The sequence below is a fragment of the Pan paniscus genome, chromosome 12, assembly GCF_029289425.2.
Source record: "Pan paniscus chromosome 12, NHGRI_mPanPan1-v2.0_pri, whole genome shotgun sequence".
NCBI classification, from domain to species: Eukaryota; Metazoa; Chordata; class Mammalia; order Primates; family Hominidae; genus Pan; species Pan paniscus.
The window spans coordinates 33,186,198-33,211,532 of record NC_073261.2 but is presented as its reverse complement, the minus strand read 5'-3'; the positions used below and the strand labels follow the sequence as shown (position 1 = coordinate 33,211,532).

General features: G+C 41.1%; 1 protein-coding gene across 3 annotated transcripts in view; it reads right to left on the bottom strand.

The window, feature by feature from the left end:
• Window positions 1-2,001: 2,001 nt before the first annotated feature.
• MRPS5 (mitochondrial ribosomal protein S5) overlaps window positions 2,002-25,335 on the bottom strand; it is a 35,273-nt gene continuing 11,939 nt past the window's right edge. For 2 of the 3 annotated variants that reach the window (XM_003830979.5, XM_057301272.2), the window contains exons 4-12: window positions 24,386-24,511; window positions 22,642-22,875; window positions 20,892-20,926; window positions 19,107-19,197; window positions 16,144-16,190; window positions 15,314-15,371; window positions 14,956-15,018; window positions 4,864-5,000; window positions 2,002-2,374 (exon numbers count right to left, since the gene is read on the bottom strand). In XM_003830979.5, coding sequence (XP_003831027.1) covers window positions 2,150-2,374; window positions 4,864-5,000; window positions 14,956-15,018; window positions 15,314-15,371; window positions 16,144-16,190; window positions 19,107-19,197; window positions 20,892-20,926; window positions 22,642-22,875; window positions 24,386-24,511 — 1,016 coding nt within the window. In that variant the 3' untranslated portion in view covers window positions 2,002-2,149. Of the gene's footprint in view, window positions 2,375-4,863; window positions 5,001-14,955; window positions 15,019-15,313; window positions 15,372-16,143; window positions 16,191-19,106; window positions 19,198-20,891; window positions 20,927-22,641; window positions 22,876-24,385; window positions 24,512-25,335 lie in introns of those variants that run through there. The other variant, XM_034952422.2, reaches the window with a different exon arrangement.

Here is a 25,335-nt window from a genome sequence, read left to right as displayed (position 1 = left end):
TTCTCCTGCTGTGCAACTCTCTCCTCAAAGGCATTCTCCCCTGTGAACTCTAGTCATTTCGACTGCCCAACTGCACCTCAACTCCAGGAGACCGCCAGGTCCTGATGGGGTAACCCTTCCTAGAACCACGGACTCTCCGCAGATAGTAAGTACGGATAATTTTGTTTCCCCTCTCCAAAGGATCATTGTCTTTTATTGCTTAAAGTTCATTGTCTTTATATTTGTTAGGTACTTAAGAAGGAAAACTAACACGACAGATAAGTTTTAGGAAATAACTACCTTACTCTAGCAAAATACGACACACAAAAAAAGGGGACCCACCCACACCAGACAACGTCACAGGCTGAAAACTTTCACCATCCAGCCTAACATGGCCTGCTCCCTATCCCACGGTGCCATTAGGGTGCTCCTCCTACTTCCAGCAGAAAGGCCTCAGCAGAGGTCCCGAGGACAGCGACAGGAGGAAACCTGGATCTCCATCCTCACCAGGCAGTAACGAGGCAGTGCCCCATCCCATACCAGCACCGTCAGAGGAAGCATGCTGAGAGATTTAAATAACTCCCAGAGCTTCATAACAGTGAAGATGACCAGGATACAGCCAAAGTCACTCATCATAACAAGAACTAGGACACTGTACACTTGAATGAGAAAAAACCTCAAGGGATGTCAACACTAAGATGACACAGATGTTGAAACTTTATGACAATAATTTTTTTTTTTTTTGGAGACAAGGTCTCACTCTGCCACCCAGGCTGGAGTGGCATGAACAAGGCTCACTGCAGCCTCAACCTCCTGCAATCAAATGATCCTCCCACTTCAGCCTCCTATGTAGCTGGGACTACAGGCGTACACCACCATGTGTGTCTAACTTTTAAATTTACTTTTACTTTTTGTAGAGATGAGGTCTCACTTTGTTGCCTAGGCTGATCTCAAACTCCTGGGCTGAAGCAATCCTCCTGCCTCACCTTCACAAAGTGCTGGGGTTACAGGCGTGAGCCACCACACCCACCTGATGACAAGGATTTTAAAGCAGCCACCATAAAAATGCTTCAGTGAGCAATTATAAACACTCTTGAAGCCATTTAAAGAAAAAAAAAAAACAGTCTCAGCAAATAGCCTCAGCAAATAAAGAGAAGACATAAAAAATAAACCAAATGGAAATTTTAACTGAAATATACAATGACAGTCAAAGTTAAAGTACTGCATGGATGGTTCAAGAGCAGAATGGAAAGGAAAGAGTAAATAACCAGTTATTCTGAAGATAAAACAATAGAAATTACCTAAACTGAGCAACACAGAGAAAACAGACTGAAAAAAAAATAAACAGCGCCTCAGGGACTCACGGGACAATAGTAAAAGATTTAACATTTTGGTCATCAGTGTCCCAGAAAGAGGATGTGGGTGGGGCAGAAAGAGTATGCAAAGAAATAAAAATATATATATTCCACAGAATGGGTAAAAACTTCTGTAAAGCATGTATCTGATAGGGGGGCTTATATCTAGAAACTATAAGGAACTCAATAAAAAATAACTTTTTAAATGGGCAAAGGCTCTGAATAGACATTTCTCCAAAAAACATATACAAATGGCCAATCAGCACATGAAAAGATGTTCAACATCATCAGCCATCAGGGAAATACAAGTCAAAATTGCAATGGTATACAATTAATATACCATTGAACATTCCCAATAGTAGCCTACAACTTCCATTTCCACTGTGGAAAACGGTTTGGAAGTTCCTCACGGTAGTCAAGTTACTTAACTGCTCTGTAAAATGAAGTTAATCACATTCACTTTGGATGAATGAGTTCATATATATTAGCTATAATTACTACAGCAATTATCATTGTGTACATTATTACTGATTGGGTCAAATTATTAACCCCGTCTCCCTAATTCATTTACTTTTGTTACTTTGGATGAATATTTAAAGTAGTCTTGAACTGAGATATGTATGTAAAGGTTCTATCACATTGGCATATAACATGTGCTCAACAAACGAAAGCTATAATTATTTATTTCCAAAGAGTTTAAAGATTAAACTTCCCTCAAAACAAACAAAAGGCAAGGTAACAGCCCAAGCTGTGAGGGGCTGAGTCTCTCCTAGGTGCAGGGCAGCACAGGAACTGGCTGCACAAGGCCAGAGAGGTTACGTGGCGGCTCTCTTCAAATTAGACCACACAGAGCGCTTCATTCCCTGTGCAGTCTTCACGTCTTCCCAGTCCAGTTTGACGTCTGGAACCTCATCTTCTGGCTCTGGATCCTTCCTCAAGGCCCCCCGGGGGGACGCAACCACAATGGGCAGAGGGCCACATTCCTCCCGGATTTCCACAACATGGAGGCCCTTCTTATCAGCCAGCTGTTGATGGGTTTCCTAGGCAAGACCAAATTCAGAACAGGTTAGGTCTGAAGTACATTTGCAACATAAAGAGCAGGAACTTCCACAGGCCACAACAGTACAGCCTGGGGGTATTCAAAGGCCATTGCAGTGGATTTGGGTTAATGTGTTTTGTGGCTAAACTCTAATAACCTGTCATGGGTGGAGTCATTTCAGCCTCATCTGCTGCATCTGCCCACCCCAAACTTGGACAGAGGAAGGGCCTTGGCCTCTGGTCTCTTGCCTTCTAAACCCTCCTGATTATGCACCATGCTGTGCCAAACACTGAACTTGAATCTCACCAACCCCCTAGATCTAACTACCAATTTACAGTAAATATAGGGGAGATAAGACATTAAGGACCCTACAGGTATTTTAGTCAGCAACAGGCCAGGAAGCACTACAAAACAAACAACCTGGTTTCCTCAACAAAAAATCATAAGCGGGGCGGGGGTGGGGGAAGAGGAGGGGAACCTATTTAAAAGGCATAGCAAAAACATACATTAACCTGTTCTGCAACCTGATTCAAACACATTGTGTAAAAAAAAAAAAATTTTTTTTTAATCTAACAAATGGAATTTGCTCATTTGTATGAACATTGATTGGATATTTGATGATACAAGTTACTGTTAACTTTTTAGGTATGATAATAGTATTACAGGGTATTTTTAAAAATCCTTATCTTTTCGAAGATACATACTAAAATATTTAGGGTTGAAATAAAATGTCTGAGATTTGGTTCAAAATAACTGGGGGTGGTACTAAGAAGCAAGACTGGTCATGAGCTGGGTAACAGGGCCATGGGGATTCACTGCAGAGGGAAGCCACAGAGATCTGGAAGCAGGCAGATTAGTTCAGTAGACGTTATTCATGGTACAATGACATACCTGCTATGTCAATCCCGTGATCCCAGGCCTTATGGCTGCCTTGCACTATTCTAATTATATATCTAATGCCTTGCAGTATGTGTGAAATTAGAAAACAGATGAGCCATTTCATAAACAAAATAATTTATATTGGTGTATCTTTCAATCAAAGGCATATCACCTAAAGTGGTGGCATCTTTTCCTTTTTGAGTGACATATTAAATAATGCAACCTTTTATAGCTGATGGCATTTTAGGAGAGATGACATATGGTAACTATATCAGAAGGTCTAAAAGACTAAAAGAAAACAAAGATATCACATAAAAGAACAAGTCTAGGCTGGGCGCGGTGGCTCACGCCTGTAATCCCAGCACTTTGGGAGGCCAAGGCGGGTGGATCACGAGGTCAGGAGTTCAAGACCAGCCTGACCAACATGGTGAAACCCCATCTCTATTAAAAATACAAAAATTAGCCGGGCATGGTGGCACGTGCCTGTAGTCCCAGCTACTCAGGAGGCTGAGGCAGGATAATCGCTTGAACCTGTGAGGCGGAGGTTGCAGTGAGCTGAGATGGAGCCACTGCACTCCAAGCCTTGGTGACAGAGCGAGACTCTGTCTCAAAAAGCAAAAACAAACAAACCAAAAACCAAAAACAGAACAAGTCTACTGGATCATAAATACAACCTATCTAAAATCAACATCTTAATTAAACCTCTAATGTTTCAATTTACAAGTGCTCTGAAGGGTGTTTTAGACAGTAACACACACAAAAGCTGTTCAGAAAACAGAAGGCTTTTACCCAAAGCCTTCTTTTTCTTTTAATTTTCCTACTTTAAACAGAGACATGTAAAATTACTCCATGGATCACTTTACCTAAAACCCACCACTGTACTCCTGAAATGTCAGGAAGCCTGCCAAAGTCCTCAGCTAACAGAGTTCAGCAAATGGAGCCTATTGAACCTGGTTGTCTTTTCTGTTCATCCACCTATGCTAAGGTCTACCCATCCTTTCAAGAGACAGGCCAGCCCTCGTGGGCAGGTAGGGGAGCTGCCCAAGAATGGGGGCCCGGTGCAGTCACAGCCCTGCCCTCCATGGTGGGTGATTGGGAGCTGGGCCCAGGGCTCCCACCTATGAGGAAAAGTAACCTGATATGTTAATGTTCATAGTTCCCTACCAACCCAGGCATCAGTCCGAACCACCTACACAGGTAACAGGGAACTGACTGTGCCTGCCCTGAGTGCAGAGGTGCCCTGGGTGCTTCATCCTAGCCCCAACTGAAAGGACTAAATTAGGAAATGAACTTTCTCTTTTGATTTTACTTTTCTATACTGTTGGAGCTTTAGAACAAGCAGGTGTTATTTTCATAATAACATGTAGATTGTAATTATTGGCTTTAAAAATGCTGCTTCGAAAAACCCATGAAGTACTTTTTAAAAGGTAATTTTCATGAACTTGTCAGTGGATTTAACTAAACTGATGCAGTCACAGACAGCAAAGAATGCCCAACTCCTCAGGTGGCCCCAGGAAAGCATCTCCAGGAGGCCCCAGGGCATCGTAGCCCCAACACACACAACTGAAATACAAACTAGAACTTCTGTTTCAGACCCCGGGAAAGGATTACCTGTCTGGAGAGCCCACGGAAGAGGCCCTGGGTGAGGCTGAGCATATTAATGGACCCAGAGACCTTGGCATACATGTCTTTGATGCCAATGAGCCGGCAGATGGTGATGATGGCCCTGTGGCAGCGGAGGCCGTAACCTAGAAAAGGAGAAACCGGGTGAAACACAGCCCACTCGCCTGCAGCGGGAGGAGTCACCCTGCTGGCTTTCGCATGGCTTCAGGCTCTGGGCTTCGGGAAACTGGTTCATATTCTGGTATCACCACTTCCTAGTGAGCTGACCCTTGACAACTTACTTAACTTCCAAGATGACACTTACTCAAACAGGATACTACAAGGATTAAGAAGATGACATCTACAAATATCTTGAACACATTTTGAGGGCAAAAAAACAGGATTGTTATTGAGATTAATAAACATGCATGAAAATTCTTGGCACCCCAGACTCATTTAACCAAGGATGGAGGGACACGTCTCTTCTCACCCTCCTTGATAGTTCCGTTGCCCTGAGCAGAGGGTCCACTTCCTCCTCCTGAAGAAGCTCCTCTTTTCGTTTTGGTAACACATCCTCTCCTGGATTTCCTCCTAGCTATTGGCCTGTCCTCTCCTCCTTGCTGGCCTCTAAATCTTGGGGGGTCTCCCCTCCAGCCACTTGCCCTACCCTTTTCTGCCTGTAATTCCTTCTCCAGAGAGCTTTAAAAACACAAACCAAACACGTTGCTCCCCATTTAAAGATCCCTCCTTCCCACTGTTCTCGAGATTAATATAAAGAACACCATGGCCTATTCAGAGCCTTCTGTGCCTGAGTCCTGCCCACCTCCCTGACCTCATCTAGAGACACGCCACCTCCTGCTGGCTTCCTCACCTTAAGGACTGCACTTGGGATTCCCTCTGCCTGGAATGTCCTCCCAGCTCTGCCCCCTTGGCTCCTTCTCACCTTCAAGGTCCCACTCAAATTGCTCCTCTTCAGACAGGCCTTCTGTGACCATGCTATTCAAGGTGGCATCCTTCCTTCTGCCTTCCTCCCTCCTACTCTAACACAGTACCCTGATTAGGGCACTCAACGAAACCTGTTTATCCAATGCTTCCCCTGAGTGGAAGATGGCTCCCATAAGGGCCAGGATATTGTTTATCGCGGTGTCCCCAGAGCCCGGAGCAGTACCTGGCAAATGCAGGTGGAGTGAGGGAGCTGCAGGGCCCAAGTTTGGCCTCTAACATTATTTGCCAGACATAAAACTCGGCACACACCTCTTCTGCTCCAAGGCAGAAGATCTACTCTGGAAGTTGGACATTACTGGCTTTCTAGTTTGACTTTTTATGGTCAAAAACTATTCCTTCTACTTGAAAGGGCCAATGAACTGTGGCCTCCATAATTATGGCAGAGCATGCAAGAACTTAAGGGGATAGCTAAAGACAGGTCACAATGGGGTCCTCTGTTCTTCCAGGTGGAGTTATGTACACACAGAACAGGTGCCGCTGACACGTGAACATAATGCACCCATGTCTGGATGAGCACTGGTGTGCACACACCTAGAGAGAGGTACACGTGGAAGGGGGTATCATGCAGATTCTGGAAGGAGCTGAGAGGCAGCCTCTACCCTGCCACTGCTCGCTGAATGACTGTGACAAGAAGATCCCTCCCTACAACACCTACTTGGCAGTGCTGCTGATGAGCACTGAGATGTGTAATACACAGTACCTGGACCAGCACAGACACTGCATGAACACTGGCCACTGTGTGACACATACACAACACCCACGTGACAGTGGTCATAGCCCGATGGTAATGATTTGACTACCTTCCAGGCACAGACTGTCAAAAAACACTTGTTTAATAAATATGGCAAAGTTTTGCAGTGCTGTGTGTGGAACTGAATACTGCTCTATAGCCGAAGTAGAAGTGTTCCACGGTTAAATACATTTGGGAACACCACACCCTCCATTTCTCTTGGGAGATTCATATTGCATGGCAGTGCATTAAAGATTGCAACATTCACAAAGATGCAAAAATACTTTTGGTGCCTTTCCTTAATCCAGTTCTGCCATCTGGCATCCTTTTTGGAGTAAAACCTTTTCTATCTCCTACAGAACTAGTAACACATAGGCACATCATTTAGGAAATGCCTATTTGTACACGTATGTACAAAATGTCTATAAATGTGTATGTATTCAGGAAACGTCTAAAAGTATTATATACTGTTTTAGCTTCAAAATCAGAATATTAACCCCAATACACAGGTAATGGTCTAGATCATACAAAAACCTGAAAAATACAGCTTTGATTAGAAGACAGGAAAGATTTTAAAAGGTAGGTTCTTCAATTAAATTAAAATTACAGCAGTCATTTGAATAGGATTCCGTTCCAAGATGGCCGAATAGTAACAGCTCCAGTCTGCAGCTCCCAGTGTGACTGACGCACAAGACAGGTGATTTCTGCATTTCCAACTGAGGTACCTGGTTCATCTCACTGGGACTGGTTGGACAGTGGGTGCTGCCCATGGAGCAGGGCAGGGCATCGCCTCACCCAGGAAGCACAAGTGTTCCAGGGATTTCCCTTGCCTAGCCAAGGGAAGCTGTGACAGACTGTACCAGGAAAACCGGGACACTGCCACCTAAATACTGTGTCTTTCCAATGGTGGTAGCAAACGGCACACCAGGAGATTATATCCCAGGCCTGGCTCAGCAGGTCCCACGCCCATGGAACCTTGCTCACTGCTAGCGCAGCAGTCCGAGATCAAACTGTGAGGCAGCAGCCCTGGCTAGGGGAGGGGTGTCCACCATTGCTGAGGCTTGAGTAGGTAAACAAAGTGGCCAGGAAGCTCAAACTGGGTGGAGCCCACCGCAGCTCAACGAGGCCCACCTGCCTCTGTAGACTCCACCTCTGTGCACAGGGCATAGCTGAACAAAAGGCAGCAGAAACTTCTGCAGACTTAAACGTCCCTGTCTGACAGCTCTGAAGAGAGCAGTGGTTCTCCCAGCACAGTGTTTGAGCTCTGAGAATGGACAGACTGCCTCCTCAAGTGGGCCCCTGACACCCGTGTAGCCTAACTGGGAGACACCTCCCACTAGGGACCGACTGACACCTCATACAGCCGGGTGCCCCTCTGAGACGTAGATTCCAGAGGAAGGATCAGGCAGCAATATTTGCTCTTCTGCAATATTTGCTGCTCTGCAGCCTCTACTGGTGATACCCAGGCAAACAGGGTCTGGAGTGGACCTCCTGCAAACTCCAACAGACCTGCAGCTGAGGGACCTGATTGTTAGAAGGAAAACTAACAAACAGAAAGGAATAGCATCAACATCAACAAAATGGACATCCACACCAAAACCCCATCTGTAGGTTACCATCATCAAAGACCAAAGGTAGATAAAACCACAAAGATAGGGAGAAACCAGAGCAGAAAACCTGAAAATTCTAAAAACCAGAGCGCCTCTTCTCCACCAAAGGATCCCAGCTCCTCGCCAGCAACAGAACAAAGCTGGATGGAGAATGACTTTGACAAGTTGGCAGAAGTAGACTTCAGAAGGTCGGTAATAACAAACTTCTCCAAGTTAAAGGAGAATGTTCAAACCCCATCACAAGGAAGCTAAAAATCTTGAAAAAAGATTAGACAAATGGCTAACTAGAATAAACAGTGTAGAGAGTACTTTAAATGACCTGATGGAGCTGAAAACCATGGCACGAGAACTACGTGATGCATGCATAAGCTTCAGTAGCCAATTCAATCAAGTGGAAGAAAGGGTATCAGTGATTGAAGATCAAATTAATGAAATGAAGCAAAAAGAGAAGTTTAGAGAAAAAAGAGTAAAAAAACGAACAAAACCTCCAAGAAATATGGGACTATGTGAAAAGACCAAATCTACATCTGACTGGTGTACCTGGAAGTGACAGGGAGAATGGAACCAAGTTCGAAAACACTCTTCAGGATATCATCCAAGAGAACTTCCCCAACCTAGCAAGGCAGGCAAACATTTAAATTCAGGAAATACAGAGAACACCACAAAAATACTCCTTGAGAAGAGCAACCCCAAGACACATAATTATCAGATTCACCAAGGTTGAAATGAAGGAAAAAATATCAAGGGCAGCCAGAGAGAAAGGTCGGGTTACCCACAAAGGGAAGCCTATCAGACTAACAGCGGATCTCTCAGCAGAAATTCTATAAGCCAGAAGAGAGTGGGGGCCAATATTCAACATTCTTAAAAGAATTTTCAACCCAGAATTTCATATCCAGCCAAACTAAGCTTCATAAGTGAAGGAGAAATAAAATCCTTCACACACAAGCAAATACTGAGAGATTCTGTCACTACCAGGCCTGCCTTACAAGAACTCCTGAAGGAAGCACTCAACATGGAAAGGAACAACCGGTACCAGCCACTGCAAAAACATGCCAAATTGTAAAGACCATCGATGCTAGGAAGAAACTGCATCAACTAACGGGAAAAATAACCAGTTAACATCATAATGACTGGATCAAATTCACACATAACAATATTAACCTTAAATGTAAATGGGCTAAATGCCCCAATTAAAAGACACAGATTGGCAAATTGGATGAAGAGTCAAGACCCAGTGTGCTGTATTCAGGAGACCCATCTCACGTGCAGAGACACACATAGGCTCAAAATAAATGGATGGAGGAAGATCTACCAAGCAAATGGAAAGCAAAAAAACAGCAGAGGTTACAATCCTAGTCTCTGATAAAACAGACTTTAAACCAACAAAGATCAAAAGAGACAAAGAAGGCCATTACATAATGGTAAAGGCATCAATTCAACAAGAGCTAATTATCCTAAATATATATGCATCCAATACAGGAGCACCCAGATTCATAAAGCAAGTCCTTAGAGACCTACAAAGAGACTTAGACTCCCACACAATAATAATGGGAGACTTTAACACCCCACTGTCCATATTAGACAGATCAATGACACAAAAGGTTAACAAGGATATCCAGGAAGCAGACCTAATAGACATCTACAGAACTCTCCACCCCAAATCAACAGAACATACATTCTTCTCAGCACCACATCGCACTTATTCCAAAGTTGACCACGTAGTTGGAAGTAAAGCACTCCTCAGCAAATGTAAGAGAACAGAAATCACAACTAACTGTCTGTCAGACCACAGTGCAATCAAACTAGAACTCAGGATTAAGAAACTCACTCAAAACCGCTCAACTACATGGAAACTGAACAACCTGCTCCTGAATGACTACTGGGTAAATAACAAAATAAAGGCAGAAATAAAGATGTTCTTTGAAACCAATGAGAACAAAGACACAACGTACCAGAATCTCTGGGACACATTTAAAGCAGTGTGTAGAGGGAAATTTATAGCACTAAATGCCCACAAGAGAAAGCAGGAAAGATCTAAAATCGACACCCTAACATCATAATTAAAAGAACTAGAGAAGGAAGAGCAAACAAATTCAAAAGCTAGCAGAAGGCAAGAAATAACTAAGATCAGAGCAGCACTGAAGGAAACAGACACACAAAAAAAACCTTCAAAAAAATCAATGAATCCAGCAGCTCATTTTTTGAAAAGATCAACAAAATTGATAGACCGCTAGCAAGACTAATAAAGAAGAGAGAAGAATCAAACAGATGCAATAAAAAATCACCACCAATCCCACAGAAATACAAACTACCATCAGAGAATACTATAAACACCTCTACACAAATAAACTAGAAAATCTAGAAGAAATGGATAAATTCCTCGACACATACACCCTCCCAAGACTAAACCAGGAAGAAGTTGAATCGCTGAATAGACCAACAACAGGCTCTGAAATTGAGGCAATAATTAATAGCCTACCAACCAAAAAAAAGTCCAGGACCAGACAGATTCATAGCCAAATTCTACCAGAGGTACAAAGAGGAGCTGGTACCATTCCTTCTGAAACTATTCCAATCAATAGAAAAAGAGGGAATCCTCCCTAACTCATTTTATGAGGCCAGCATCATCCTGATACTAAAGCCTGGCAGAGACACAACCAAAAACAAAGAGAATTTTAGACCAATATCCCTGATGAATATCGATGCAAAAATCCTCAATAAAATACTGGCAAACCGAATCCAGCAGCACATCAAAAAGCTTATCCACCACGATCAAGCCAGCTTTATTCCTGGGATGCAAGGCTGGTTCAACATATGCAAATCAATAAACATACTCCATCACATAAACAGAACCAAATGTCAAAACCACATGATTATCTCAATAGATGCAGAAAAGGCCTTCAACAAAATTCAACAGCCCTTCATGCTAAAAACTCTCAATACACTAGGTATTGATGGAACGCATCTCAAAATAATAAGAGCTATTTATGACAAACCCACAGCCAATATCATACTGAATGGGCAAAAACTGGAAGCATTCCCTTTGAAAACTGGCACAAGACAGGGAAGCCCTCTCTCACCACTCCTATTCAACATACTGTTGGAAGTTCTGGCCAGGACAACCACGCAAGAGAAAGAAAGAAAGGGTATTCAATTAGGAAAAGAGGAAGTTAAATTGTCCCTGTTTGCAGATAACATGATTGTATATTTAGAAAACCCCATCGTCTCAGCCCAAAATCTCCTTAAGCTGATAAGTAACTTCAGCAAAGTCTCAGGATACAAAATCAATGTGCAAAAATCACAAGCATTCTTATACACCAATAACAGACCAACAGACAGCCAAATCATGAGTGAACTCCCATTGACAATTGCTACAAAGAGAATAAAATACCTAGGAATCCAACTTACAAAAGATGTGAAGGACCTCTTCAAGGAGAACTGCAAATCACTGCTCAATGAAATAAAAGAGGACACAAACAAATGGAAGAACATTCCATGTTCATGGATAGGAAGAATCAGTATCGTGAAAATGGCCATGCTGCCCAAGGTAATTTACCTTGGGCATCCCCATCAAGCTACCAATGACTCCCCATCAAGCTACCAATGACTTTCTTCACAGAATTGGAAAACACTACTTTAAAGTGCATATGGAGCATATGGAACCAAAAAAGAGCCCGCATTGCCAAGACAATCCTAAGCCAAAAGAACAAAGCTGGAGGCATCATGCTACCTGACTTCAAACTATACTACAAGGCTACAGTAACCAAAACAGCATGGTACTGGTACCAAAACAGAGATATAGACCAATGGAATCGAACAGAGGCCTCAGAAACAACACCACACATCTACAACCATCTGATCTTTGACAAACCTGACAAAAACAAGCAATGGGGAAAGGATTCCCTATTTAATAAATGGTACTGGGAAAACTGGCTAGCCATATGTAGAAAGTGAAACTGGATCCCTTCCTTACACCTTATACAAAAATTAATTCAAGATGGATTAAAGACTTAAATGTTAGACTAAAAACCCTAGAAGAAAACCAAGGCAATACCATTCAGGTCATAGGCATGGGCAAGGAATTCATGACTAAAACACCAAAAGCAATGTCAACAAAAGCCAAAATTGACAAATGGGATCTAATTAAACTAAAGAGCTTCTGCATGGCAAAAGAAACTACCATCAGAGTGAACAGGCAACCTACTGAATGGGAGAAAATTTTTATAATCTACCCATCTGACAAAAGGCTAATATCCAGAATCTACAAAGAACTCAAACAAATTTACAAGAAAAAATCAAACTACCCCATCAAAAAGTGGGCAAAGGATATGAACAGACACTTTTCAAAAGAAGACATTTATGCAGCCAACAGACACATGAAAAAATGCTCATCATCACTGGTTTTGCAAATCAAAATCACAATGAGATACCATCTCACACCAGTTAGAATGGCAATCATTAAAAAGTCAGGAAACAACAGGTGCTGGAGAGGATGTAAAGAAACAGGACGGCTTTTACACTGTTGGTGGGGCTGTAAACTAGTTCAACCATTGTGGAAGACAGTGTGGCGATTCCTCAGGGATCTAGAACTAGAAATACCATTTGACCCAGCCATCCCATTACTGGGTATATACCCAAAGCATTATAAATCATGCTATTATAAAGACACATGCACACATGTTTATTGCGGCACTATTCACAATAGCAAAGACTTGGAATCAACCCAAATGTCCATCAATGATAGACTGGATTACGAAAATGTGGTACATATATACCACGGAATACTATGCAGCCATAAAAAAGGATGAGTTTCATGTCCTTTGTAGGGACATGAAGCTGGAAACCATCATTCTGAGCAAACTATCGCAAGGACAGAAAACCAAACACCACATGTTCTCACTCATAGGTGGGAACTGAACAATGAGAACACTTGGACACAGGGTGGGGAACATCACACACTGGGGCCTGTGGTGGGTTGGGGGCAGTGGGGGAGGGATAGCATTAGGAGATATACCTAATGTAAATGACGAGTTAATGGGTTCAGCAAACCAGCGTGACACATGGATACCTATGTAACAAACCTGCACATTGTGCACATGTACCCTAGAACTTAAAGTATAATTTAAAAAGAAAGAAAGAAAGAAAACATGAATATAATACATAAACATATGGGGACCTTGCCAGAGAAATAAAAATTATTATTATTATTATTATTATTTTTTTGAGACTAGTCTTGCTCTTTCACCCAGGCTGGACTGCAGTGGTGATATCTCGGCTCGCTGCAAGTTCCACCTCCCAGGTTCACCCCATTCTCCTGCCTCAGCCTCCCGAGTAGCTGGGACTACAGGCGCCCGCCACTGCGCCCAGCTAATTTTTTGTATTTTTAGTAGAGACGGGGTTTCACCATGTTAGCCAAGATGGTCTCAATCTCCGGACCTCGTGATCCAACCACCTCAGCCTCTCAAAGTGCTGGTATTACAGGCGTGAGCCACCGTGCCCGGCCAAAAATTATTTTTAAAATTAAAAAAAAAAAAAGTTGTAGCAGTCATTCAAACATCATTGAGATATAAATGTGTCTAAACTATGCTGCCCAACATAAACATGATCCAAGCCGTAAGCAGAAGCCATATATATAATTTCAAATGTTCTCATAGATGCATTTTGAAGTTTTTTTAAAAAGTTTATTTAGTGATGTGTTTTATTAACCCAATATGTCCAAACATTATCATTTAAAATGTAATCAATACAATAATATTTTTGAGATATTTTATATTCTTTTTTTGTACTAGGTCTTTGAATCCTGGTGTGTATTTGATAATTAGAGCACATCTCAATAGCCACATATTACGTGCTCAATAGCCAGGCCCGCTAGTGACTAGTGGCTGCTGTATGGGACAGCACAGATCTAAACCTTGAAGTCCACTCAACACCTTTTCTAATGACAAAACACATGGTTTTTATCCAGCATTTAAATGATTAATTATGGCTTTAAAGCAGAAGGCAAGTTCTAGTGCATTAACACAACTGATTCTGTATTTGAGGGTTTTTTCCTGATTTATTTCCAAGCCATGGCTCTAGCAACGTTGTATTAGAAGCTTTGATATGAAATTTTAAATATAATGTTTCATCTCTTCTGACTCACACTTTTTGAGACTTATATACCAAAAGTTATATAAAATCATTTTTTACTGTAGAACTACAGGTGAAATGCAAATCAGCAGGTTCAAGAATCCTACACTCAGAGACCACTAGGCATGACTGCCCTAGCCCATGACCCTGAACTCTGCCTGCCTGCCTGCTTGTCCACAAAACAGGAAAGGCCATCTCTGCATCATCCCTAGTGCTTAGCATAGCACCCAGATCACAGAAGGCATTCAATCAGAATTTGATGAGCACTAAACACCTGGACCTGAGTCAGAACTGAAACACCTAAATGCATCAATGAATTCCCTATGAGGAACTAATGTTCCCACTCCTCCAAACCCTACTACTCACTCAGGTGCTATTTCCCGTTTCCAATGTGCTCTCCCCACCGTAAATTATTCCTGGAACAGGCCTGTGCTCACAGTAGCCTGTGTGCCTTGACTATTCTTATTTCTCCAAGAGCCTCATCGTTCTTAAATCTAACATAAGCCTTTTACATTTTGGTGTTTCCAAGATGAGTTCAACTAAAGATGAACAAAAATAGAGGAGAGGATAGAACTGTTATAATTTCTCTGCTTTATCATCAACAAATGGTAAGAGTTTTAAAGTTACCTTTGGGTTGTTTCTTCATCTTGATATGCGTCCTTTTAAATCTTAACGAAATATCATGGAATACTGGAGGGTAAAAACATAAACACAAAAGGATTAGGTATGTGGCTTTAATAAGCCTTTGCAAATATCACAAAGCAATGTATACTAGCCTCAACAGCCAGCACATATTGACCAAAGATAAATGGTAAGCTCTGATTTCATTCATTTTAGTAACCTTCTTAGATTTGTTTTCACACTTCATATATTTGTAAGAATGTAATAAGAGAGAAACACAAAGATACCTATAGAGATACATTGTCACACAGACTTTAACAAATGTAATCCTGCAAATTAAAAAAAAAAATAGATTATCACTCACTTGTATGGTCTTCATATCGTTCTATATAATGCAAATGGTGAACTGCTCTGTTCTTTGCCTGAAAGGAAAATGTTTTTCTTAACTCTATTGTTGAAATTTACATCTTTTCAAGGATTCCAAAAACACTTTTAATAAAAATGTTTCATTATCAAAAATTCACTTACACAAAAAGGTTAGTATATACTTCTAAAATATAAGGACTTATTTTTTAAAACTCTTAACTACAATATCACTATCACCCCTAAAAAAATTAACAATAATTCCTGGCTAGGCATGGTGGCTCACATCTATAATCCCAGCACTTTGGGAGGCCGAGGCAGGCCAATCACTTGAGATCAGGAGTTCGAGATCAGTCTGACCAACATGGAGAAACCCCATCTCTACCAAAAATACAAAAGTTAGCCGGGTGTGGTGGTGGGCACCTGTAATCCCAGCTACTTGGGAGGCGGAGGCAGGAGAATCACTTGAATTCAGGAGGCGGAGGTTGCAGTGAGCCGAGATCGTGCCACTGCACTCCAGCCTGGGTGACAAGAGTGAGACAATGTCTCAAAAAAAAAAAAAAAAGTAACAATTCCTTAGTATCTTCAAACATTCTGTCAGTGTTCAAACTTCCACAATTGTCTCATAACTTGGCTAGACAATTACAAATCTGATAAAAAATGGTGCAAAGGAATATAAGTACTTCTGAAACTGATTTTTATGAGCGAATTAACCCTTGACAGCAAGCCTCATGGGAAGGTTCTGGGACAAATTATTATTGTTCCACTGTGTCTGGCATATAGCTTACTAATCTTTTACTGAGTGTCAACAAAGAAAAAAAATGTACATACTTTCCTGAAAGCATCCATCCGATCAGTAGCTTTCCCAATAGAAAAACCTTTAAACAAAAAAGCAAAAATAAGAAAAGAGACAGAAATTTAGCCCATGTGGGTTTTGCCACATTTCAAGTTTCTGCTCCTACAATATTTCATAGCACTTCATCTTTCCACCACCCACAAGACTTGCTATACAAAACCAGTAACAGGCTGGGTGTAATGATTCACATCCATAATCTCAGCACTTTAGGAGCCTGAGGTGGGAGGATCGCTTGAGCCCAGGAGTTTGAGACCAGCCTGAACAACACAGCAAGACTCTGTCTCTATTAAGAACAAAATTTAAAAAATTAGCCAGGCATGCTGGTGCATGACTGTGGTCCCAACTACTCAGGAGGCTGAGATGGGAGGATTACTTGAGTTTAGGAGTTTGAGGGTACAGTGAGCTATGACTGTGCCACTGCACTCCAGATAGAGCAAGACCCTGTCTCAAAACAAAAAAAAAACCTAACAATAACAAAGCACGAGGCTATAGAGATCTGTTTTGAAGCATTGTGGAAATAACAAATTTAGATGTATTTATAAAATCCAAGGTTAGATGCTGCCTTTTAAAAATAGCTAGATAAAATACACTCAATTTAAAAAAAACTAAATATGCTTTAAATGAATTAGGCTAATCACTTTGAACATTTAAAGATAGATTAAAATAATCAGAAAGGGGCCAGGTGCAGTGGCTCACGCCTATAATCCCAGCACTTTGGGAGGCCAAGATGGACAGATTGCTTGAGCTCGAGTTCAAGATAAGCCCGGGCAACATAGTGAGACCCCATCTCTACAAAAAATATAAAAATTAGCCAGGCATAGTGGTAGGTGCCTGAAATCCTTGCTACTCAAGAGGCTGAGGTGGCAGGATCACTTGAGCTCAGAAGGTTGAGACTGCAGTAAGCCGTGATGGTGCAACTACACTCCATCCCAGGTGACAGAGCAAGACCCTGTCTCAGGAAGGAAAAAAATATCAGAAAGGTTGGGAAAAAACATCCACTGCTATAGAGTAAAACCATGATTTCAATGGAACTTCAAATGGAATTCAGATTTTAATTAGCCAGGAAACCAAATCAATGACTCTTTAGTTTATGAACACTTCACTATGAAATACAGTTTACCAGCAGTTACAGAGATACTGCCATTATCTGCTGCCACTGTATTTTGTTTTGAACAACGTATTTTGTTTTTAAATTATGCATGGGAAAATAACATAAAACAATACTGCTCTATAAGATACAAGGGACCTCTGAGACATGGGACAAAAGAGGATGTGAATGCCAATTCCTAGTTTAAACAAAACAAATTAAACCATGGAAGTCCTAGAGGAAAATATGGGGAAACTTACTAACATTTACAACCTTCAAATGAGGCTTTCTAAGCAAGACACAAACCCGAAGTGATAACTAATATTTATAACCCTGTAGTGATATAAGACTGATAAATTTGCCACAGAGCTTAAAACTTCTGTGTGGAAAAAAATTAAAACCTAAGTCAAAATATCTGACTGACAAAGGGCTAATGTCCTTAACTTACAAAGAGCTTATACAATTCAATAAGAAAAATAATAACCACCCAATAGAAAAACGGGCAAAGCATATAACAAACAGATCTCAAAAAGGAAATAACAACAGCCAATAAACATGTAAAATGGTGTTCAAGCTCTCATAATTTAAAAAATGCAAATCAAAACTGAGAGATTTGTTTCATAGATCATACTGACAATCAGTAAGGTCTGATGAAACCCGAAGCTGGCAAGGGTGAGATGGTGTAGAGGAACACAGACATTGATGCAACCTTTTGTGGGGAGGCAATCTAGGAATATTTATCAGCACTTAAAATACATATAACCTTGGGGCAGCAATTTTACTGCAAGAAGTTTCCCCTATTGATATACTTGCAGAAGTAAAACAAATTACACATAAACGAACTGTACAGTTTTTTATAATTAGTAAAAATTTGGAAACAACTTAAATATTCAGCAGTAGGGAAAAGGTTACAAAAATTATCCATGCACAATGGAACACTTTGCAACCAGTACAACGAATCAAGGAGAATGTTTATGTTAATCTGAGTATTAATATCTCTGAATATAATACTATGTAAGAAAATCAAGGTGCAAAATTATGGCTATAATGTGATCCCTTTATGTAAATTTTTTAAAGATGTATGATAATAATATGAACATAAAATTTAGGAAAATTACAAAAGTAGCTGTTAGGCCTGGTTTCCTTTGGCCACATACTATACATATATGTATTACTTTTGTTAAATGTCAGTATGGGCTAACTAGGCCATTTTCCTGTGTTCTTTTCCTTCAATAGACATGAATACATTTCAAAAACAGGTGTCCACTATGGTAACTATACATAGGAGAAAATTTAAATCATCAGCAAACCTATTAATAGGAGTAAACACTATTAACCTTTACAGTGTATAGTTTTCCAGTCTTTTCTTGGCACATAAATATACTTTTAAAAAAGAAAAAAACAAAACTAGGATTTTACATGGTCTTATATAATGTTTTTGTGTTTTTTTTTAACTTAGCATTATTTTAAAACTAATTTCCCATAATTCTTTAATGGATACAGAATATTACAGTGTATGGCTACACTGTTTTTATAACCATGGCCCTATTGAACATTTAGTGTTTTTCTCCCTAATTTTCCACTATTATACATAATAAACTAATGTCTTCAGCCTTTTATAATATTCCTTTTCCTCAGAGGAAAAGGCAAGTACAGTAGAATCTATTCTCTCTTTTCTCTCTAAGGGAAGTCATGGACTTACCACAAGCTTTGTGAACCCAAACCACTAAAAGGTTTAATCAATGGAAAAAGTCCGGCCAGCAGCATGAGCCCATGGGCTCCACAGCATGGCCCGTGCCACGCCTTTCCCTGCACACCACCGCCACTGTGATGCCATCACTCCCCATTCACCTGCAGCTCCTTTTCCGTTCCCCACAGCCACCAAGACACGGATCGATTTCTTTCTTCCCTCTTTCGCAGTCATAGTGAAAACGTTTCTTACCTAAAAGGCAAAATGTCTCATAAATATTGCACATTAAGAAAATCTGAAGGAGGGAACTGGAGGGAGCCGCCTCCCTTGCAGGCATACACGGTGAACAGGCACACACAGAGAACAGGCACACCATCCTCCAACTCCTGAGCACAAGTAACAGCCTTTTTCCAAACAAAACCTCCTCCTGGACTGTTTCAGGAAGAAAACAGAAATAAGACTTTCTCTTCATTTCACAGGCTTATGAGGTTTAACTGAGAAAACCTTTAAAGGAATTTGACATTATACATCTCGATATACCCTATCTTAATGAATGTATTACAAGAAAGAAAAAAGTTGCTGATCAAACTTTGATGTAATTTATCACTGATTATAAGATGTAGCCCAATGTCAGAGATGTTAAAATGTGAGGAAAATGTACACCTCAGAAATTATGATATGCAGTATATAGACATAACCAGCACAGGACTGGCCTCTACACTAAGGATTAACATATTTGGAAATACCTGCTTATTCTGTGTATTTTTTTCTGTGTATTTAAAAGGCCAGGAACAGCCGGGCACAGTGGCTCATGCCTGTAATCCCAGCACTTCGGGAGGCCGACGCAGACGGATCACAAGGTCAGGAGATCCGAGACCATCCTGGCTAACACGGTGAAACCCTGTCTCAACTAAAAATACAAAAAATTAGCCGGGTGTGGTGGCGGGTGCCTGTAGTCCCAGCTACTCGGGAGGCTGAGGCAGGAGAATGGCGTCAACCCGGGAGGTGAAGCTTACAGTGAGCCGATACCACTGTACTCCAGACTGGCAACACAGCAAGACTCCGCCTCAAAAAAAAAAAAAAAAGGCCAGGAACTATTAAACTGTTAACTAAACTGCTTACGTGGCAGCTGGCTCTCTGGTGCATAGCTGTCTCTTCCCCATAAAATGGGGTTAAAAGGGAGCTTGAATCCACCTCTGTGGATCTTATAGAAAATCACCCACATATATACGAATTCTTCAAAGAGATTAACTTCTAAAAGCTGTAAGTGGGAATACCAAAGACATAATATGTGTAAACATTTTAAATCCTACAGTGCAATTGACATTGAGGAAACAATACATATATTCAGAGGCTCAATCACAAACTCAATAAATGATTATTCCACATGGTATTTAACACTGAGCATTCAGTGCCAGCTCAAAGGGAAGTTGGCTATTTTAGAGAATGCTCCGCAAAGTGACTATAGTTTACCTGATACAGACTTTAGTTTCAAGGGCCTGTGAGCAACCCAGAGACCATTTCCCCATCAAGAACCAGACAGGCACCACAACTCTTAAGCTTTCTACCCTGCCCAGGGCTCCCTGCAATCCCAGATCCCTGCATAGACTGCTAGATACAGCTGGTTTATAATTCAAACATAAGACTCCCAATGCTACTTTAGGAAGGAGATAATTTAAACCTCATCTCCAAATCCTGTAGTTAACAATACCACCTTATGAGACCTCAGTGGTAGCTCCCCGCCCCACAGAGAGGGTAGTAGTCAGAAGAGCCAGTATCAAGTAACTGAAATTAAAGTTGCATAATTTTCCTTACGCAGATCAGCTGTGTGTCAGAAATAGTCATGCATCCAAGGCCTTCCCTTACAGTTCCTCTTGCCCTGTCCCTGCCCCACCCACCCCAACCTCTCCAAAGGCTTAACCAGGTATTTAATTCTGCATGCCTACCTCAAGTATCCTGGTATCAAAATCCTCATATGTTTCTGTAGGGAGAAAAGAAACAGGGATACAGATGAAATGTGTGTACACAATTAACATGAAAGCATTTTCAACACAGGCACCATCACAGACCTTTCGGGGAGAAAGAATCTCAGATCTTTTGGTCCCACTCTCAAGGCCATGCCCCAGTCACCCCTCATCACTAGAGACTGCTCCACCAGTAAGTTCATAAACTCAGTCACTGATCTCCCCACCTGCACCCTCCTCCCCATCCATCTCTCATCAGCTCCTGGCCCCTCCAGACCCTGGATCCCTGCTCTCCCTTCTGCTTCCCTCCCTCTCACGGCCTCTCCCCCTAGGCCAAGACACCACAGTCCATCATTTCCACGAAACTTTGTGATGCCCTCAACCCCTTCACCCTTTGCTCTCTCCACCACACTAGCCAGGCCTGAATCCATGCAGCTCTCTGGCCACTCCTGACCTGCTGGGTGCTGCTGGAAAGAAGTCAAAGTATGCATACACAGGGCCCACTAAAAATCCATGAACCCCAATTCCGTCAAGTCCTCCCTGCTGCCAGCTGGCCTTTATGTCCTTTCGGTTAGGTCTCTCTCAGTTCACCACTGCAGCCATTTCAAAGACTCCCTACGTTCTTTTATTTTTTAAATATTTTTATCACAGACAATTTCAATCAAACAAAAATAGAACAGCAGAAAGCTTATGTATACATTAGTCAGCTTCAACACGCATCAACTTACAGCCAATCTTTCCTCTAAACTCTGCTCAACTCTCACTACATTGGATAATTTGAAGCCAGTTTCAGATACTCTACCTTTTCATAAAGAAATAATCTGGAGGCCATAATCATCAATGTCCCCATCTCACTCTCCGCAGATGATTCCACCTCTTCCTTACAGACCAACTGCGGCCACATCACACAACACCCCCACCTACCTTTCCACTACAACCCCACAGGCTCACCTGATTCTGTGCCCTGCCCTTCCTTCTGTGAGCAAGTGAAGCCACTTCTCCAGACTCTGGATCTGGGCTGTCATTAGGGACCTGGTTCATGGATTTTGTTCTCTCCCTTCCATACCTTCATCCTCCTGACTGAAGCATTTTGATCAGTTCTAAGCATGTTCTTTGGAATCTCTCCCCTCCAGTTTCAACCTCTTCCCTCCTCTTTAAGCCAAACTTCTTAAGAAAGCAGCGAAACTCTTACCTATTTCCTCTTCTCCCACTCATTGACAAGAACACGTCTCTTGGATGATTTTTACTGCTTTACATACTCACAGAGGGCTGGGGGAAACTTTGTTTTCAAATTTGGCCTAAGTATTTTCAATTTTTGCTTCGTGTTTTTATAGGGTTAACATGACAACTATCTGCTTTGCTGATTTCTAGTACAGAAACAGCATTCCCAAGCCATGCTGCTCCACAGGTGCCCCTGTGGCCACCTGTGTTTTGGAAACAGTGTATCCTATAGGCAGCTCCTGTAGGTCCACAGTGCACATCCCCACGTTTAAGGATCTGAGAAGGTACATGATAAATACCAGGAACCCAGTGCTTTCTATCCTGTTAGTGGAATACTTCTGCACTCCACAAAATACAGTTGGGATACTGATGTGATATGTTATTTCAAAGATGTTCAAATCTTTTTTGGAAAAAGGTAGTATAAACAGACAAGTAATAACACCATTTCAAGGAAATTCTAAACTACAAGTACTCTCTGTCACAAAGGCAAACAAAACCAGGAGTTTGCTACCTCCACAGGGACCAGGGTCAGGGGGGCCAAGACTGATGCCTCCCCATGAGTTTCCACTCCATCCTCGCTCCCGTTTAACCTTCATCTTCTTCTTTCGGTCCCACTCTTCTCTCTGCTGGATCATGTCTGCCTCCACCTTCTCCTGCTCTTCCTTGCTTCTTTGGGCAATGGTCTGCACTGCTCCATTTTTCATAAGAGGGACATTCAGTCCAGGCCATAGAAAACCATAACGCCCTGAAGGTTTAAAAATATAAATAATAATTTTTTTAAAGTACTCATTTTTCAAGTGTTAAAATGTCAGGCAATGCATGTACAGATAATGATGACACACTGTTCACTGGAGCTTAAGCTAACATTATTAACTTGGTAGGTCACTTGGCACAATCAAAAATTTAAATATACTTCATGGTATTACCTAGAGAAACACTCACATACAGGTACAAGGCATATGGATGCTTGGACAAGGACGTCCACTGAAACATCATTTGCAAAGGCAAGAAATGCAACTAATACAAATGTCCAGCAATTATGGACTGGTTAAATGAACCACAGCGTCTCCAGCATAGGAAACACTCTGCACTAAATCAAAAGAACAAGGTAACTCTCTAGGTTCTGATGTGGAATGATTTCCAAGACCTATTACTGAGTGAAAAAAGTAAACTGTAAGACAGCATGTACCATGTGATATAATCTAAATTTTTTTTTAAAAAAGAAGATATCTATTTCTTTTTAGGTATTTATATATAAATTAATAACAATTTAATACATAATACCTTTTGTATTAATCTTTTTAGGTATTTATGTATAAATACCTAAAATTTAATACATAAATAACTTTTTAGGCATTTATGTATTAAAAAACTGAAGGAAACACACCAATATGAGGCCAGTGGTTTCCTTGAGGGAGACAACAGGATTGAAGAAGGTAGAAGAAGCATCCAGGGGGACTTCAAGTTTCTCTATAATCTACATTTTTTACTGAGAAAGTATAAATACATGATTCTCATAATTTAAAAAAAAAAAGTGTTAAAAAAATAAGATATAAGTAATAAAGAAAAATATCCAAGTAGACATGCGATGCTGGAAGTGTGGTGCCAGGTGTTTTCTTTATCCCTGAAGGCCATTACTATCAAAGGTGGTTTGTCAGCAAGCACAGTACAAGACGGGCTGATTGAAGTACACTACACTATTTTTACTCTTCCAAAAGCATGAGTATAAACAATCACGTGTTCTAGGTGTCAACAAACTAAGGCCCACAGGCCAACTCAGTTCGTGACTTGTTTTTGTAAATGAAATTGTACTGGAACATAACGATGCCTATTCGACTGTGTGTTATCTGTGGCTGTTTCTGTGCTACAACAGTAGAGTTGAGCAGTTGCAAAACAGACTATGTAACTCACAATGCCAGAAACATTTACTATCTTCCCTTTGCAGGGAATATTCGCCAACTCTCCATTTAGTCTCTATTTTATCACTAATTATAACCTATTTGAGGGCAGGCACTATTATAGGAGATGACACCTAGGGACATTTAATGCTTGCTGAATGAATAAATCCATTTCTATGGGATTTTCCTCCCCCAGAATCCTGGGGCAATGAGTAAGTCAACTGGTTGAATTCTAAAACCATAGATCGTAGTGCCCTTCATAAGAAATGTTTTGATGCTTCTAGTTTGTAAAATATCTATAAAATCTGGGGTAAGAAACTTACAAAGCACTTTAGCTATTTTTATAAATAAGTTTACCTTCACCAATGATCTGACCCCTGTTCAGATCCTTTCTTTTCTTCTTTTTAGTTCTTTTGCCTCTTCCTTTTTTTGCTCCAGCACCAGTCTCTGCTAAAGCGCCTTTCCACAGCTCATCTGCAGTCACTGTAACGAAACAGGGTTTCTTTTCTTAATTCTGTAGTTTTCAAGCAATGGTCTATGATCTCCTATTGAATAATAAGAGAAGTGGAGGTCAGCTTACAGCTTTACCCATGCATCACTGAGGTAATGAAAGCAAAATTAAATCATCCTTTGCACACATCAGACGGTTACACTTGGAAAGCCCAAGAAGAGACAATTCTATTACTTTCCTCCACAAAACTCTCACTAAATATTTTATTTTTCCCTCTAACTGCTTAAAAGCCAGCATTCAAATCTTAGTTACTTACCAATAGGTTCGTTTCCCTGACATTTTATCAACCATGATATAGGCGTCTTCCCTGTCCTCTTGCCTCCATTATAACCACTAAGATAACTAATAACTATCCTTCCTAAGTATAAGTTTTCTAGTCCAAACAAGAATCAACATTTCAATCTGAACCCATAAATCTGGAACACAATCTATGGTTATAAAATCAACTGTTGGCCACGTACAGTGGCTCATTCCTGTAATCCCAGAACTGTGGGAGACTGAGGCAGGAGGATCACTTGAGGCCAGAGTTGGAGGCCAGACTGGACAACACAGTGAGATCCCATCTCTATTAAAACTTCAAATATTAGCCAGGTGTGATGGCATGTGCCCATGGTCCCAGCTACTGGGGAGGCTGAGGTGGGAGGGTCGCTTGACCCCAGGAGTTTGAGATTACTATAATCATGCCACTGCACTCCAGCCTTGGGGACAGAGTGAGACCCTGCCTTCAAAAAAATAATTGTTCCATTACCAATTTCTTTAATAAAGAATCGGAACCACAAAATGTTATAACAGTAAA